At 44.6% G+C, this 18,028-nt stretch overlaps 1 protein-coding gene across 1 annotated transcript in view; it reads right to left on the bottom strand.

Moving 5' to 3' along the window:
* The window catches only part of LOC146817145 (uncharacterized), a 108,918-nt gene that overhangs the window by 22,729 nt on the left and 68,161 nt on the right, over positions 1-18,028 (bottom strand). Inside the window, exon 2 of the mRNA XM_085609175.1 lies at positions 16,654-16,706. Coding sequence (XP_085465301.1) covers positions 16,654-16,706 — 53 coding nt within the window. The remainder of the gene's footprint in view (positions 1-16,653; positions 16,707-18,028) is intronic.

Raw genomic sequence — 18,028 nt, 5'->3', positions numbered from 1 at the left:
GGGTGAAGCTGTTATATCACAAGTCAAAGGCCAAGTTACTAATAAATGGGGGGCAATAGAGCCCTTGGCGGCCACGCTTCAACAATACCATAAAGCGCATGTGTTGGACTACCCAACCAGGCCAGTGCTAGTCTTGTTATATGCAGACGATGTCACACTGTATGTGCGAAACCCAGACATACGAATAAATGGCATTATTTGGGAATTCATCAAATTTGGAGCATACTCAGGCATAACAGTAACCTGGGGGTAATCCCAGATTTTCCCTCTTACCCTAAACACTCCGAACAGTCCACTGGAATACCCGTTACAGTGGTGTGACACAGAGCTCCGATATTTGGGTATCAATATTACCAAAGATTGGAAGGAACTGATGAGAGCTAACTACGGCAGAGTTCTTAACTCGGTAGAGGAGGCAATACCAAATAGATTACAATGCCGCTGTCGCTGGTTGGATGCATTGCTTTAATGAAGATTTTGATATATTACCCAAATTCCTATATTTATTCATAAACATCCCGTACCCATCAGGACAACCCTTCTTCGTAAGGCTAAAAAGTCAATTAATCAGATTAGCATGGGGAGGACATTAGCCTCGTATTAAATGGAGTACCCTCACGCTGCCCTTCGATCAGGGGGGATTTGAGGCACCAGATCCTGAACTATACTATCTCTTTGTGCAAGCTCAATATGCTATCTACTGGTTTAAGCCTCCACCATTTATGACACACCTAGCGGTCGAACAAGGCTATATGTCACCCACCCCCCTTGCAGGGCTTCTGGGGACAAAAATTCAGGCAGTGGGAGGCTAAAACTCAACGGTAACATGTACCAACTCTGCATGGAAAAAGTCCGCAAAGAAATCACAAACCCCTATGATATACTCTCTGTTACCCCCACTAACACACCAGTAGGCCCTCCCAGTTACGCATGAGGGAATATGCAGACATATGTTTTTAAAATATGGAATGCACACGTGGGGAGATATGTACGAGGAAGGGGAATTTAAACATGAGGACACCTTCTTTGGGGGGAAAAATCTTACCACAATGGACCGCTTCCTATACATTCGGCTTAGACAAGATGTCAAAGCAGCCACACCACTGTTCCCGGAAGAGCCTCCCATTTTGCTACCACTACACCTGTTATTACATAACGGGCCATCCCATGCAGTGTCGCGAATACATAAAGCAACTATTGGGATGGGAGCAGGGAACACTGGGCTGGCAAGGGCAGGCTGGGAAATGGATTAGGGATTCCCGTTAATAGACGAGATATGGACATACTGCTGACAGCAAACAGAAAGAATCACAGTGAGCAGCAGATTGACAATCATACATTTTAAATTTCTACACAGAATGTACTATTCGCCTGCAAGAGTATATAGATTTAAATTGAAGGAAAATGACGCTTGTGATAGGTGTGGACAAGAAGGTGCCAATTTCATGCATTTGGCCTGGTCATGTACTGCTATAGCTAACTACTGGGAGGAAGTGGGGAAGGCCTTAAATGAAATGGCAGAGACACAAATTTCACCATACTAATTCAACACTAATCCTTATGGGTTCCAGAGTAGCGTGCTACTCGCCAAAAAAGTGCTTTAAAACCCCATCAGGGGTAGCAAGCGCTATATAAATACAAACCTCTTTCCCTCTTCTATCCCGCCACCTACCCTTCTCTATCCAAATACCTGAATAACATATCCACCACTTAAATGACTTCATATTTCACTATACTAATTTTTCAACACTAATCCTTTATCGGTTCCGGAGTAGCATGCTACTCCCCAGAAAAGCGCTTCAACACCCATCAGGGGTAACAAGCGCTATATAAATAAAAAACTTTTTTCCTCTTCTATCCTTCTGCTATCCTTCCGAGTCCAAATAACTGACTGACCTATCGACCACTTAAAATTTACTTGCATGTTTCACTATACTAATTCAACACTAATCCTCTATGGGTCCCGGAGTTGCGTGCTACTCGACGAAAAAGCGCTTCGACACCTCGTCAGGGATAGTAAGCGCCATACAAATGCAATCACAATACAATAAAATGCAAATTGACCTGACCCCTGTGATGGGACTATTAGGCTACACAAATAAGATTGAAAGGCAGATCAAACGACTGATTGCGCTCGGATTGCTAATGGCGAAACGCAATGTAGCATGCAGATGGGGAAGAGGAAGGGCCCCTAAATTTAAGGAATTGCTTAGAGATATGACATACTGTCAGGAGCAAAACAGTATATATGCAGAATTACTCCCACCCAGTTCTAGGCCCCGAAATATATGGGAACTCTTCAAGAGTTACCTACAGCGTATAGGAAATGATGAGGAAGAGAGATAGGCACTCGACAATTTGACGATATTTAGAAATAGTAAATTGTGATCCGTGAACAAAGCCTCTGTGGCAGGACAGTGTTAAAAAATGACCCATGTACTATGTAGAGTGGTATCACAGAACTGCAGGATATATGGGTGAGAAGCTAAAGTGTGATGGGACAACTAGCATGCTATAATAATGTCATAGATATGTGATGTATGGAAAACAAAAGGTCTAATGTTTTTGTTTCTTTAAGACAAGAAGCTATGACACAATATGTAATCAACTGATGTCTGTAATGTATTACTGAAAATGTCAAAGTTAAAAAAAAAAAAAGTACCTTCGTCAGCCATGCCAGGTACCAGGCAAATGTTCTGCCCACGTGGATCACCCTACTAGCAAAGTTTAGTTTGCCCAGCAACTGTTGAATCTTGCTGATGGTCGTTTTCTTTTTGACTAGCAGATTTACAATAGTGTGCTTCAAGTCATTTACCTTTGGAAGTGGCAGCCCACAAACTCACTCCTCTGAGTCTAGCTCTAGACATAGGAACATTGGAAGGGTGATGGGGCCCTCTGTTTTGTCATGCACCAGAGGCACACCTAGCTGATATGCTACTGTGACAAAGTGACCCAGTAGGGTACTTCATGGCTCAGTATGTGAGTCCCCAATAAAGAGAACATCATCCAGAAAGTGAAGGTGCCACCCTGTTGGGCGCCTTTCACCCAATTTCCACTGCAGGAAGGTACTAATGGTTTCAAAGTAAGAACAGGAAATTGCATAACTCATGGGGAGACATTTGTTGTAGTAGAAAAGTCCATATTGCTGGAAACCCATTGGGTGGTAGCTGCTAGAGTGCACTGGGAGGAGCCGGAGGGCGCTTTCTATGTCTGCCTTGGCCATCAAAGCCCTGCCTCCCTGCTGTTCTCAGCATATTGACTGCATCATCTAGTGTGGTGTAAGATTCTTAGCACAGCTCCTGATCCAGCTCGCCATTGACTGATAAGCCTCTGGGGATTGAGATGTGGTGGATGAGCCGGAACTTATCAGCCTCCTTCTTTGGGACCATGCCAAGCAGAGAGATGACAAAATTCTTAAATGGTGGGTGTGCAAACGGGCCCTCCACCCAGCCCAGCTGAAGCGCCCTTGCCACTTTAATGCTTGCTATTTCTATATTTTCAGATACTGACGTAATGTTTCGATTAAAGCGATCCACTTGTGGACCCTATAAGGAATGATGAAGCTTTCCTTGAAACAAGTTACTAACATGTATGCATCCCAAAGCTTGTGATCTCTATCGAGCATAAGTGTAAGTTCTTTGACTCATATGGGGATGGGTGTCACCTCACCTGATCCTCCTGACGGTGACCCTCTGGTCAAATCCTCAGGTGCATCAGCTCCTTTGGGTCTCTTTTTTATTTTGGGCGCCCTTGCCTTTTTTACAATTCACCACTGGGAGGGAACCCTCGAAACTGCTACAAATATGTCTGAATTTGCAAGACTGGCCGTACTTACATTAATCTTTGTTGTATTTCCAGCATGCTGTTTCTCGCTCTAAGTGCGCCGGCTATGCCTAGACGTAGGTCCCGGGCTCACTTTGCCACTGGATTCAAGCTATCCTGGCTGAAGAGGGGTGAAACCCCGAAACCGGTCAAAGGATGCTTGTTTCCGGTCCATGGATTACCTGGCTTGGCAGTTCGAGCTGGACTGTTCCCATGAGGCACAGGGTCAAGACTGATTTGCATATGGCCAGGTCTAAACTGGGGTGGCATGGTGAGCTAAAGAATGAGGGATTTAACCCAGATCTCTTGACTGGGGGAGAATGTTTTGATTTGTTCTGCATTCCGTCCATCAATTGTGTGTCTTTTGCTTTCTCGCCCTAAGTGTGCCGGGTATGCCTAGACGTAGGTCCCGGGCTCACTTTGCCATTGGATTCAAGCTATCCTGGCTGAAGAGGGGTGAAACCCCAAAACCGTTCCTAGGATGCTTGTTTCCGGTCCAGGGAGGACCTGGCTTGGCAGTTCGGGCTGGACTGTTCCCATGAGGCACAGGGTCAAGACTGATTTGCATATGGCCAGGTCTAAACTGGGGTGGCATGGTGAGCAAAAGAATGATGGATTTAACTCAGTTCTCTTGACTGGGGGAGAATGTTTTGATTTGTTCTGCATTCCGTCCATCAATTGTGTGTCTTTTGGAAATCCTCAGGGGCATCAGCTCCTTTGGGTCTCTTTTTTATTTTGGGCGCCCTTGCCTTTTTTACAATTCACCACTGGGAGGGAACCCTCGCAACTGCTACAAATATGTCTGAATTTGCCAGACTGGCTGTACTTACATTAATCTTTGTTGTATTTCCAGCATGCTGTTGTATGGCTTTTCCCCAACCTTCCCCAGGGAGAGGTCTATTTCTGCTGCTTTGCTGATGGCCCTCCTGTTTACCTTTATAACCGCACACTTGAAAATTCGACTTCTGCGTGCTTAACCGTGGTCGCGCTGCCACCATGTGGGATGTAAAGCTGGTTACATCATGATGCTCCCAGTGTATGATGGGCCAGGTCGACATTTTTTCCCAAAAGCCGTCATTTTATCGCTGCCATGCCTAACCCTAATACTTATGCTGCAGTTCATGGACATTCTGCTCATATAGAAAAAAGGCAGCTGATCTCTGGGGGGAATATCTCTACAAATATGCATGCTAGTGTTCTGAGTGGTTGGAGCCAGTTATCAATGGACTTCTATATTCTGGATTTGCCCCTGTCTCTCTTTTCTTCGTCCTTCTTGTCCTGCGCTGTTAAGTCCAACGCATCTGCCGCACTTCTAATAATGACAAAATGTCAATAAATTCCTTACACCAAATCCTCTCCTTCACAGCTAGAAAAATAAGGCTAACCAACCCCATTACTCATGCAATGATAGGAGGGTCCCAGGGTGATGGCTGAAAATATTCACTGGCTGGTTTCTGGCTAACTCACCAGTCACCAGTCACTGCTCGGCCGGCCCAGGCTTTTGTGGGGTCCACGTTGCCCGTCCTTACTTACTTACCCTGTCTCTTTGTTTGGTTCCCTGCGCTGGCTACTAGTTGTAACCTGACTGCTAGTAATGCCCTGTCCACTGGCTTGGACTGGTCCCTTGAGGCTGCCCCAATATTGCTGGTTCCTTGACTGCTACCTCCCGTATCCTCAACAGATGTAGGGGGCTGTTAGACTTGCCATCTTTTGGCATGTTTCCCCTGTCTTTTTGCTTTCTGACCTCCTGATTTTTACTTTGTTTTTGCTGGTTTAATGTCTCTATGCACTTTCACACTGCTGCTGAGTGTTAAAGTGCAAGTGCTCCTATTGTAAATTGTGTTATGGATTGGTGTTTCCATGATTGGCATATTTAATTTACTAGCAAGTCAATAGTAAAGTGCACGAAGGGTGCCAGGTTCTGTACATCAAATGCTGCTAGTGGGCCTGCAGCACTGGTTGTGCCACCTACACAAGCAGCCCTGTAAAGGGTTCTCAGGCCTGCCACTGAGGTGTCTGCACGCAGTCCTGAACTACCATGTCTGCCTGGTAAGTGCACCCACTTGCCAGGCCCTAATCGTCCCTTTTCTGACATGTACGTCACCCCTAAGGCAGGCCCAAGGTACCCCTGTGGGCATGGTGCTATGTATATTAAGGTAGGACATGTACTGGTGTGTGTGACATGTTGTCCCTTAGGATAGAATGGGAGTGTACATATAACATCTTATGAGCATATCTTCCCATTGGGACAGGATAGGGAAACTGAGTTTAGTATCCCTGCACTCAGAATATAAAAATGCATCTTTTAGTAAAGATGATTTTTGTGTTCTGTGTTTGAAAATACCACTTTTAGAAAATAGGTATTTTCTTGCTTAGCCATCCTGTGTGCCACTGCTGGGTTTGTAGATTGACTGTCTTGCTTTGGAGTGACATGGTATGGGGATGTGCATTCTCTTCAGACAGCCACTGGGGGAGTTGAGGTGTGTCCTGCCTTTCCTGGATGAGTCAGGGCTGGGTTGAAGAGACCTGGGCTGCATTTAGAGTAGTGGGAGGAGACTTCCTTGCACCTGCATTGGCCTGGTCTGCCTTGGACAATGCTCTCTCCACCTGCTGCCAGGAAGCCGGGCCAGAGAGGAGAGAACTGGTTTGGGTTGGGCACAGACACTCTCTGCCCAAAAGAACAAAGTGACACTGAGTATACATATTGGGGCCCAGACCCCAGAATTTTAGAACTCACTGGAATCAAGGAACTTGCCAAGAAGAAGAGCTGGAAGAACTGCCAGGAAAAGTACTACCCCTTTGCTGTGTTGTTGCTTTGTTGGGTTGGCCTGCAGCAGCTGCTTCTGCCTTGGGCAGTGAAAGGACTGGACTGAACTTTCTCAACTTGTTGCTGAGTATCTCCAAGAGCTTGAAGTAGAGCTTGCCTCCTGTTCTGAAGTCTCAGGGACCGCAAAGACTACACCAACCTCTGGGAACCGCCTCTGGAACCATGGTTTCAGTTGCCACAGAGGGGGGAAAGCAACCGACTCCGTGGCCTGAAGGCACTGCAGATGGCACTGTTGCATCTCGCACCGCAAACCTGGTGTCACTGATGACGACGGCTGCAGCCGCCGCCACGAGCCACTGCTTGCACCGTGACCTGTGGGCACCACACTCCGCACCGCCTCACGTCTTTCGCCACCATCGTCTCACTGACCCCATTGCTGCCCGCTGACTCCGATACCCATGACAGCACCAGGGCTTGGGGGCAGCACTCGTAAGTCTCATGATGCACTGCCCCATCCCAAACCGCAGTCCGGACCCACTGACTCCAGCTCCCTGCAACCGCCTGCACCGTGATCTGTCAGCTATGCAACGAGCACCGCCTCACTCAGCACCGCAGCCCTGGTCTCACCGACGCCGCTGGACAAGCGTCACCGAGCCACTGCCTGCACCCTGCATTGAGGGTACTGCACGCCGCACCTCTACGCTTCGCAACCCTGACGGTTGCCTCGACCGGCCCGCACCAACGTGATTGGCTGCAACGAAAAGGCACTGTTTAGGAGTCTGCCGACACCACCACCGATGCAGTCGGATGAAACTGTTGGATTCTGTTGTTCTCAGCACAGGGGTAGCACTGGACAGAACTATAGACTACAAGGAACTGCATTTTTAAGGTTATTCTTGCAAAGTGCATATCCTTAAGTACTGTATGGTGGATTTTTTATCATTGTGGTCTTGTTTTCAATATATAAAGTATTGGATGTTTTTTTAAACTGGTGTGGTGTCCTTTTGTAGTGTTTATACTGTGTTACTGTTAGTTATGTGTGAATGCTTTACACACTACCTTTGAGATAAGCCTGAATCCTCGTGCCAAGCTACCAAGGGGGTGAGCAGGGGTTATTTCAGTACTGACTATGAAGAAGGGTCCCTACTTGGAGAAAAGTGCAAATCATTGCCAACTAGAAACCCCAATTTCTAACAGGGGCGTATCCAGCTCCTTGGTGTGCAGTCCTACCATTTCCTGAGAATGCTGCCTTGTTGCTCCTGTAGTACCTGTGGGCCCCTGATCTTGCAAGCACCCTAGGCCTGACCAGTCATACGGTGCACAGTTTAGGGGAGGAATGCCTCCTATTCCGTGCCAGGGCCACCATATCACACCTGTGTATGGGGGTAGCGGTCGGGGGCCTCCGTTCAGCTACCCAAACACATTGAGCCCACTGTGACAGGGCCAGCTGCCTTTGGCCCATGTATGCCACCTTTGATGCTGCTCAAGGGGACCTGTAATTCTGGGGTGCCCTGCTGTGCTGAATTGATGATGCTTACCAGCATGCCCTAGTTAACTATGCCGGGTACTGCCCCTTTATCCTCCTACCTTTACGTGCTTAGTGCCTGGGCACCTACTTCTCCCGCGCTACCACTCCCCTGATGCTTACTCATGGGATTCCTATCTGCTAGGTGCCGCTGTGCAGGCTCCTCCAGGAGCTGCCCACATGAGCCTCAAGGCCTTCATCATAGCTGCTGCTGTTGCTGGACAGTGATCCTTAGGTGGGATACTGTGCGGGCTGTATGCCCCTTTTTGCTTGGTTCCCACTCCATTGAGCTGCTGTTGCTCATTGAGTGCTTACAACCGTTAGCCGGTGGCCCCCTATTGCACGTGCTGCTTTTGCCTCTTTCGCAGTGCACTTGTTTGCTTTGCCCAGTCTGAGGTGGTCCCCTCACCTGTTCCAGGAACCACCCAGTTCTCCACCGACCCGCAACTTCACTGGATTGCTCAATAATCTGCTGCAGTTCTTTACTGGAAGGCCCCTGCCTTCCTCTCGCTAAGCCTGACGGTCGGCCATTCAACGAATAGTCCCATTGTGGCGCTTCCTCCTGCTCATTGTCACCGTGAGCTGCTTACTTCCTATAGCGAATGAGTTTGTGGCTATATCTCCCTGCTGCCCACTAGCTGACATTGTTAATTGCAGCCATTACTGGCCCCTCATACGTATGTGGGTTTGCCCTTCCTGCAACTGCCCGTAGTCAAACCGGGTCCTGTAAGGGAAACTCATGCGGCGGTTAAATCTCGATCGTAACACTCCGGTTACGCTAAGTCCTCATCAGCTCAACCAGTGGTGTAGCAAAGCTTTAGGGGGCTCCCCTTCAATGTACATGGAGGGGCCCCATAATGGACTTCCTCAGGAACTCTGAGACCAGGGTACTGCGCTGAGGGGGTTTCCTAGAGCTCGGGTCCCCCACAGCACTGTGGGGGCTGCAGGGGCCTTTGTTAGGCCACTGAGCTCAACTCTATGTTTCCAGTGATGATACTGTGAGGGTCTGCCGCTTTCACTCTTTTGGCTGTGTGTTGGCCCTTCCTTCTCTCCTATTGGTTTTACACCATGCCGGGCAATTTCGTCTTACCATTTTCACAGGCTTGCGGTTGCCCGTCCCTGATGGCTTCCACCCATTGGGAGGGTTAGAGACAGGGCCCCTCACTGGTCCGGTTGCACCTCCAAAGCCCACGGATCTTAATGGCATCAAATAAGATTTTCCTGCATGTATTATCTTAAACATAATTCACCCCAGCATTCCCTCCAAATATGTTATACTTAATTAATGTATTTACTTGTATGCTGTATTGTCGTCATCTAATTACGGCAAACGTATTCTTTGAGTTACTGCAGGCATTGTCGTATAAATAAACCATTATTTAGAACAGGAAGCATTGTACATAAGTACTGAATGGCAGAGCAGCAGTTGAGTGATAGTGAGGTGCGACTTGGGCACTGTGTTGTAACTTAGGACAGGCAGCCAGGAAGAGGATATAACACCCTGCCTTTTACATTTGGTCTACAACTACTCAAGGAGAGGATGAGATTGTTGTAAGAGATGATTTCCTGAGTTTAGCGTCAGGCTGTTTACTGTCAGAAAGAGGTGAGAGCAGTGTTGTGATCTCATTTTCTCTGCAACGTTCTTATACAGTGGGGGAGCAGTGAAGGATGAGGGGTCCTGAAATCCACGACTGGCTTAAATAATTTCCTGACAAGGTTGGAACCTCTGACATTTATGGAGGCGATATGGTAATGAGTTCGTAAGGTCTTCCACTCAAGCAGGCCTGTTAGTAGACTGGGGGGCATATTAACAAGGAACAGGGAAAATTAACGCTAAGGGCACTTAGCATTAATTTTTTTAACGCCCGCTATCGCTGGATAATATCGCCTGGTTATCGCGTTATTAACAACGCTATCTGCCTAGGTGATAAAAAATCCAGCGATAGCGGCATTTTGGGAGGTTATCGCTGGTAATGCAGTGATAAAACTACATGGATAGGGATATCCTTGTTGATAGCCCATGGTGGACTTAGCCATGCAATCCACCTCCCATACTGTTGCACTCATTTCATTTCAAAACTTTATTCGATTGTTTAAAAACAGTCATAAAAGCACATGGCATCAGTAATACAATACAATACATAAAATGATAAAATAACAATACATTCGATTAACGATAAGAAAAATGGGGCAGGAAGGGGGGGTGAGCCAGATGGACAACATCTACGAGTATCATTTCACATGTAATTTCAGTAGATCATACTTTTCCTGACGGACACAGATTGCAAAATGAAGGTCTCTGTAAAAAAGCATACATCCGGTTCGTCAAGTGCAAAAAGAAGGCTCATCGCAGATCCGACATTAGACACTGAATATTTTTTAAAAAGTGGTTTGAGGTAGGCAATTCGGAGATATAAATACAGAGGGCAAAGAAGCAAGAAGTGCTCGGTACTCTGCTTCGAAGTCCAATCACAGGGACAGGGCATTGCCGTGTAATTATTGATCAACGGAAAGGCCACTAAAATGTGGGCAATACCTAGACGTAGTCTGGTGAGGACAAACTGATGAGATTGTTTGGTGACCACTTTTAGGTACTTGGCGAAACCTAAACTTGCCTGGTTAAGGGAGTAGTAAAATTGGTGAGTAGCCATCGGGCGGGTTATGTCTCTACGCACTTTGGATTTAATCCCCAAGTAAATAAGTTTTAGCTCCTTTTTTGAGGAATCTACAGCCCTGGCAGGGTCCACCAAAACATTCATATCGAATATCTCTCTATAGGATATGATCACGTAATTAAGCCATGGGATCTGGTTATGTTTATCCAAACGGAGGCAGTCTTGGATAATTTTCCTAGTGAAGCCAGTTTCCTCCTTTGCCCAAATCGATCTCCAGGTCATTAGTGGGCCTAGCCCCGTAAGGTCAGTCAGGTATTCCAGCCCACCCTCAAGGAGGGACAGTCCAGTGGAGGCTGAAGTTGGAAGGCAAAGAAGCCTCTTTAAAAAGCTATTTTCCTCCACCTGGAGGTCTCCATGGCGACAATGACCCCAAACCCCTGATCCATAAAGGGCCACAGAAGCACATCTAAGGCGGTAAATGTGCAACATATCACAAAGACGCCGGCTTCCTAATTTTGAGGCGAATTTAAAAACACCAGAAATGGCTTTGCCCATCTTGGCCTTAACGTTACAAATCTCCTGTGCCCACATGCCATTACTACTAAGAGTGATGCCTAAATAGCAAAATGTATCCACCACTTGTATCTTTTGGTCCACAAACTGGAAAGATCTCAGGTTTTTTATTTTCTTGCCACAAGCCATAATAAACGTCTTGGAGTTATTAATTTTTAATTTCCTCCCCTGGATAAAACTAAAAAAACTATCCATTAATCTCTGCAGACCCACTGGAGTTCTAGACAATAAAACAGTATCGTCTGCGTAGAGCAGTACAGGAATGGCTTGGCCCTCGGCTTGTGGTGCATAAGCGGAGACCAATCTCAATTCAGAGTCCATGTCCTTAATAAAAAGAGAGAAGAGCAGTGGGGCAAGGACGCAGCCTTGTCTGATACCTGATTGGACCTCAATATCATCAGTGCATTCACCCGCTTGGCCATAACGAATCCTGGCCGATAATTTACTATATAGTCTGGCCAGAAAATAAATAATTGCGGGTGGGGCGCCCATATTTAATAACGTGGTCCACAGAAGGGCATGGTTCACCAAATCGAAAGCGCTGGACAAATCAGCAAAGCAGAGGAATAAGGAGCCCTGTTTGGCTCGGGTGTATTTACCTATGATAAGATCTAAATTAACACACTGCTCAACGGTACCAAGGCCCCTACGGAACCCAAATTGGGAGTCAGCCAAGATACCATTGACCTCTGCCCATTCCTCCAGACGCTGTAGGAGCACCCTACTCATAATTTTTAGGGAGGAGTCCAGAAGGGAGATAGGGCGGTAGTTCTTTGCCTCGCTCCTATCGCCCTTCTTGTAGATTGGTATAATAATTGATTTACCCCATGTAAGAGGGGTGCTTACCATAACTGCCGCGTTGAAGACTTTGGTCAGAAGGGGGCCCCACAAAAGAGTGTCAGCTTTGTAAAGGTCTATCGGCACCCCATCAGGCCCTGGGGCCTTTCCTCCCTTGCTGTTTTGGATGGCAGTAACTACCTCACCAGTTGTAATATTTAGGGGAAGGTTTGGACCAAGGGCTGCTGCTCTAGGACACGTACTAATTTCCCCCCTGGATTAAAAATGCTATTATAAAACACAACCCAGTTTTCTTCACTAATCTGGGCTGACAATACTGGGTAAGCCTCCTTCTGAAGCAAAAAAGGACTATTCACAGTGCTCCAGAAGAGTTTGCTGTCCCGCGATTCGGCTGCTTTGGAGAAATTATCCCAGGCTTCCTCCCGTAATTCATGCTTCCTACGGGACAACTGGTCCTTATAGTTTGCTCTGAGGGATTTAACAGCACACTTGTCCCTGGGGTGATTGCATAGGGCTTTCTTTAGTTCCTGCAAGGACTTCGTACAAGCCCTATCAAACCATCCCATGTTAGCCCTGGGCCTGTTGGGGGCAGTAAGTATTTTTTTAGTTATGGCATTAATTTCCTCGAAGTCAACGATAATGCTTGCCGCACTTGTATTATCATCTAAACAGCGCTGCAGCTCAGGGAGACTTACAGCCACAATTTTTGACATCAGCTTCTCAGAATTGTCACTGCACCATTTTATTCTACATCCATTAGGCCTATGAAGGATTAATTCAGCAACTGTCCTACGGGCAACTTGGACCTTCCTCCCCCAAATCAAGGTGGTAAAAGTAATTCCGTTATGATCACTAAGGGACAGGTCTACAATTTGCGGGACGGAACAGAGAGAGCTGATGTTCTCCGAAACCAACAGGTGGTCAATAACAGAGGCTGAGTTCCTCCCTACGAAAGTTGGGACCGGGTTGCCCTCCCTATCATTAGCGGGCACATGAACAAGTAAATCCAATTTTAACAATAAGGCATTTATTGACTCTCCGTAAGGTGTATGTACAAAATGAGCCCGGTCAGCCCCTCGGACCCCATCAAATCCGCAGGCATTAGAAAAAGAGAAAGTACATGTGGGAATAGTAATTTTGCACTCACTAACGTGGGAATAGTAATTTTTACCCCTACGCTATCCAACACATTCCCTACTGTTGCACTCCCTGGAGTGAGAATAGTAATTGTATCCCCTACGCCATCCAACACTTTCCCTACTGTTGCACTCACTGGAGTGGGAATAGTAATTTTTACCCCTACGCTATCCAACATTTTCCCTACTGTTACACTCCTTGGAGTGGGAATAGTAATTTTAATCCCTACACTATCCAACACTTTCCTTACTGTTGCACTCACTGGAGTGGGAGTGATAATTTTTACTCCTACGCTATCCAACACTTTTCCTTCTGTTGCACTCCCTGGAGAGGGAATAGTAATTTTAACTCCTACGCTATCCAACACTTTCCCTACTGTTGCACTCACTGGAGTGGGAATAGTAATTTTTACCCCTACGCTATCCAACACTTTCCCTACTGTTGCACTCCCTGGAGTGGGAATAGTAAGTTTTACCCCTACGTTATCCAATATTTCCCCTACTTTTGCACTGTTTGGAGTTGGAATAGTAATTTTATTACCTCCGTTATCTAATATTTTTGGTATTATTTTAGTTAATGTAGTATATAATTAATATTAAAAAGATTAAAAATAATTTTAATTGTTTTAATTTGTTACATATTTATTTACTTTTTGTTTATACTATTGTTTTATGTATATAGATGTATTTATAATTTATATGATATTTTAGAAAAATTATGTTATTAAAATAATTATTAAAAATTATTAGTAAGTATATATATTGTATATTTTATGTACATGTTTAATTTATTTTTACATTATATATATATATTACTTATCATTTTTAAACATTTTAAAATATTTTTAACTATATTTATTTTAATTATATGTATTATTTACTTTATTTTACATTATTTTTTTAACTTAAATAATAAACAATATTTTTAACAACGATATTTTTGACATCGATATTTTTTCTCTCGATATTTTTGTACTTACCATAATGTAGATGGGATGTCGATATTCTTGACTTCAATATTCTTGCTGCGATATTTTTGTAGGTCGATATTCTGACCTTCGATATTTTGTCAGTGATTCCTGCTAATTGCATCCTGGATGCAAATGAAACCAGGAGCAAACAAGGGACAAACAGATATCACGTGATATGCCTATGCATTACAGGTGCAATTATAGAGGAATTACACATTTCACATGGGTTGCCCATGGATATTATATCCATGGAGAATGTAACAGATGGTGCGCATGTTGTTGCTCGGTTGCCTTTGCGCCATATCGCAACACTTAGCGTAGCAGTAAAACTGTTTACTAAATATAGTGATGCACTCTTTTTTACCATTCACCCAACACAGCAATGCCACCTTTGGTGCAGAACTGTGCTCTGTAAATGTTAGTTAATCTGGACCTAAGCCTTTATATGAGAAGCACAGAGAGGTTTGATTATGAAGATAGGCAAAATGTTATGGTTGATTTTTTTAAGACTCTGTTAATCGTGTCTTGTCCGTGTTAAGTGGATGGTTTGTATCTCTGAGGAGACCAGAGGCAATGTCAAGCCTGGTTTCAAACAGTGGTATTCTGCTAATGGCCTTTTCAAAGGCACGGTCATGGAGATGAGCCACAGAATGATTTTGACTTTGGAATTTGAAGGAGAAACCCTTTTTGAGGTCCACACAGAGGTGAATTCTGTGTTGAGTAGGTGGAGGAGCGAGAACCAGACCTCGGTTAGAGGGTGTGAACCATCAAGATGTGAGGGCGTTGTAAAAGGAGGGAGAAGCAAAGGAAGAATTTGGAAGGTGAGTGGATGAAACTCTTGAGCTGGACCAAAAAGAGGAGGATATGAATTTCAACAATTAATTAATTAATTAATTGAAATTAATGTTTCCATTCATTATTCTGTATATGCTTTGAAAGTCACAGATCAGTAGAATAATGCATTGTTTTCATGTATGCTTATCTCTAATTTCTGGTGTATTGTTAACTGCCCCGCTGCACAGGTATTCATTTTACCAGCTTGATGGATTTATTCAGAGGAGCTTATATTGTTTGTAGGGGGATCCTTAACTTCTTGGTGCAGAAAGACTGCGAAAGATTGACTCCTATCTCCATGGTTGGTGAGCGGACCAGGCTCCTCTGTGCGATGGCTGCTACTCAGTTAACCTCCCCTTCCTCAGTGAGGTATGCAACAGGTTGTAATGTGTAGACAGGCTGACGCTATAGGAGGGGGCCGTTGGTGTAACAATGTCAAGGTCTTCAGTAGTAGTGGCACGAAGAAGAAGGCTCTTCTCTCTCTATTGTCCCAGGCAGGGCTGAAAGAAGTGAAGTGGAGCAAGAGGAATGGTTATGAGAATAGCACCCATAGGCAGCTTCCACATTAGATTTCACTGGTGATGCAAGAATCTCGGCTGTGCTGCCCGACCGGAGATCAAGTTGAGCGATGAAGAGGTGGCTATCAGCGGTGAGCTTAACCGGGGCTCACTTTGCTGGAGGTGGACGATCTTCAGAGTGCATTTTTAAGAACGGAACAGGGAGAGACAGCATTGCTGCAGCCTCAGTGATGAGGACACCTGGGTTGGTGGCAGGCAGCAAGTCAAGAAGTTCTTTACCATGGGTGGCTGTTAAAAGAAGACCTGATTTCTAGACCAAACCAAGCAACAGCAACTGGGCCCAAGTATGTCAAGTGTTTATTTATAGCAGGGCTCAAAGAGGGCAGACATTAGCGCGACAAACTTGCTAGCATCCACTCAGAATGGTGGTAGGATCTTTGTTGGTAGCTATTAAATCACTATGCCTTAGTGTTATTCTTTTCTTGCTTCTGCTAATATGTGGAAAGGGGTTGGACACAAAACTCAAACCAGATGGCTAGTTGAAGCCATTCTTGCAGGGTAGCAGATTAGAGATTAGGCTCTGGGTATTATTGATGGTCCGAGGGTAGAACTGTTCAGATTCAGGTCGTCACAACTTTGTAGTTAGGAGACAGAGGTTTCAAAGGAAGGATCGAGGAGCGGACGTCCACAGCCGCCATCTTCCTCAGAAGACATCTCATCAATTACAATCGTCTTGGCAATTGCAACAGTAATGGTAATGACAGGTCTATAACAGATAATCGCATAATCGCATAACTTGGCGTATAGCTAGAATTTCTATATTTAATCATTTCTGTTAATGAAGGCTTATGATGCAATCGAAATTTTAGCACAAAACGTTTCAAAGCAGTTTCAATTAACCTTACTGGAAGTTAAAAGAATAAGACAAACACCTTCAGTTCCATATGTACGTGTGATTATTTATATATATACTAAAAGGCAGGAATATGCTGACGTGCTCCCCAAGAATGAGGGACCTTACAGCTTTTAAAAAATGTTCACATTTATACTTCACAACAATGAAAGAGTGAAGCATCAGCATACAATATACTTACTTCTTGGAGAGATTATTATTCTGTTCATCCTTCGTGCTTCTTGAGAACAAGTCCTAAAAAATTGAGAAAATAACTTAGTTGAAACGTTGCATACGGATGCACGTTCTCTAGAAAGTGTTACTGTGCCAGCAACAGATAGCTCCCAATGTACTGGGTTATATAAGAAAAATTATCAGGGCTCCAAGGTTGCCAGTAAATCACTAATTTTGCATCTCTTACACTTCCTCCTTCTGCTCTTGCATGTTTCCTCATTAACACTACTCTCTACAAGCTACCTCTTTAATTGTCTTCTCCATGGCACAACTTTCTCCTGAAAAAGTGCTCTGATCAGCTTAGTAATAAAACATTTTTTTATTGGGAAAAAACTTGCAACATTTGATGTAAAAAAAAAAAATCGTATTTTTTCACCATATGTAGTTTTAATTGCGAATTGTGATGGAATCAAATTTCATTTTTAATGTAGTTGTTGGTATGTTTTATACACAAACCTGATAAAGTACGTCGACAATTATTTTTAATTAACGGTTTAACAATATATATTCCCTAACTGTAAACATGGGACATAATGGCAACTGGCTGTGTCTCCACAACTGTATTTGCATCTTCATTTCTCATGATAAAGGAAACTATACTACTCACAGATATACTTCTAGCGAGTTTTTAATTACAATTTTTTTCCCATATGGGATCTGACCACTGAATCTTTATAAATGCAAACTATGGGCTCTCTGTGTGCCACGAAAACCTTAACAACCCACGTTGATATTATCAGCAAAGGCTTTTTGGGGGGAAATAAACAGCGAAAACGAAATACAACAATATTTGATAAAAGTGTCTAAATCATTATTACTTCTATTGGTGCTCCACGTCGTATGCGCGCGCATTCCAGGGTATTCCTGACATTTCTATTCACCATTGAGCTCTTCATCTCCTTCCCGGAGTGGCATTTTATTAGCCCTTACAAAGCGCAGCATGTAGCTTCATTCTGAGTACCCCGTTAAAATAATACGGAAATAGTGCACTGAGGAATTTCCAATATCACAGGGTTTGGTTTCTCCTGGGTGCGGTTTTACCCATCATTACAAGATCTGCAGGTTAGAATGGGGGTGAAAGCAGTTATATGGCATGATTTTCACCGTTCTGAGTTGCAAAACATAAAATATTGTGTTTTTTCCCTGCACAAATTTCGTTAGGTTTGACCTAGAGAAATGTAGGCATGCAAACCGCTGAGTCTGTGCAGTTATTATCACACAAGCTGTTTTTCTGATTCAGGTGCAAACTCCTGTGTAAACCAAAATCAGAGTTACTGAGTGAGGCGCTTGGAATGAGGTCCTGAGTGGTCTGTGGTCACCACGGCAAGTACAGGAAATAAGTG

The sequence above is a fragment of the Triturus cristatus genome, chromosome 6 (genome assembly GCF_964204655.1).
Source record: "Triturus cristatus chromosome 6, aTriCri1.1, whole genome shotgun sequence".
Taxonomy (NCBI): domain Eukaryota; kingdom Metazoa; phylum Chordata; class Amphibia; order Caudata; family Salamandridae; genus Triturus; species Triturus cristatus.
Note: the sequence above shows the minus strand (reverse complement) of the source record. Positions and strands in the feature narration are given on the sequence as shown.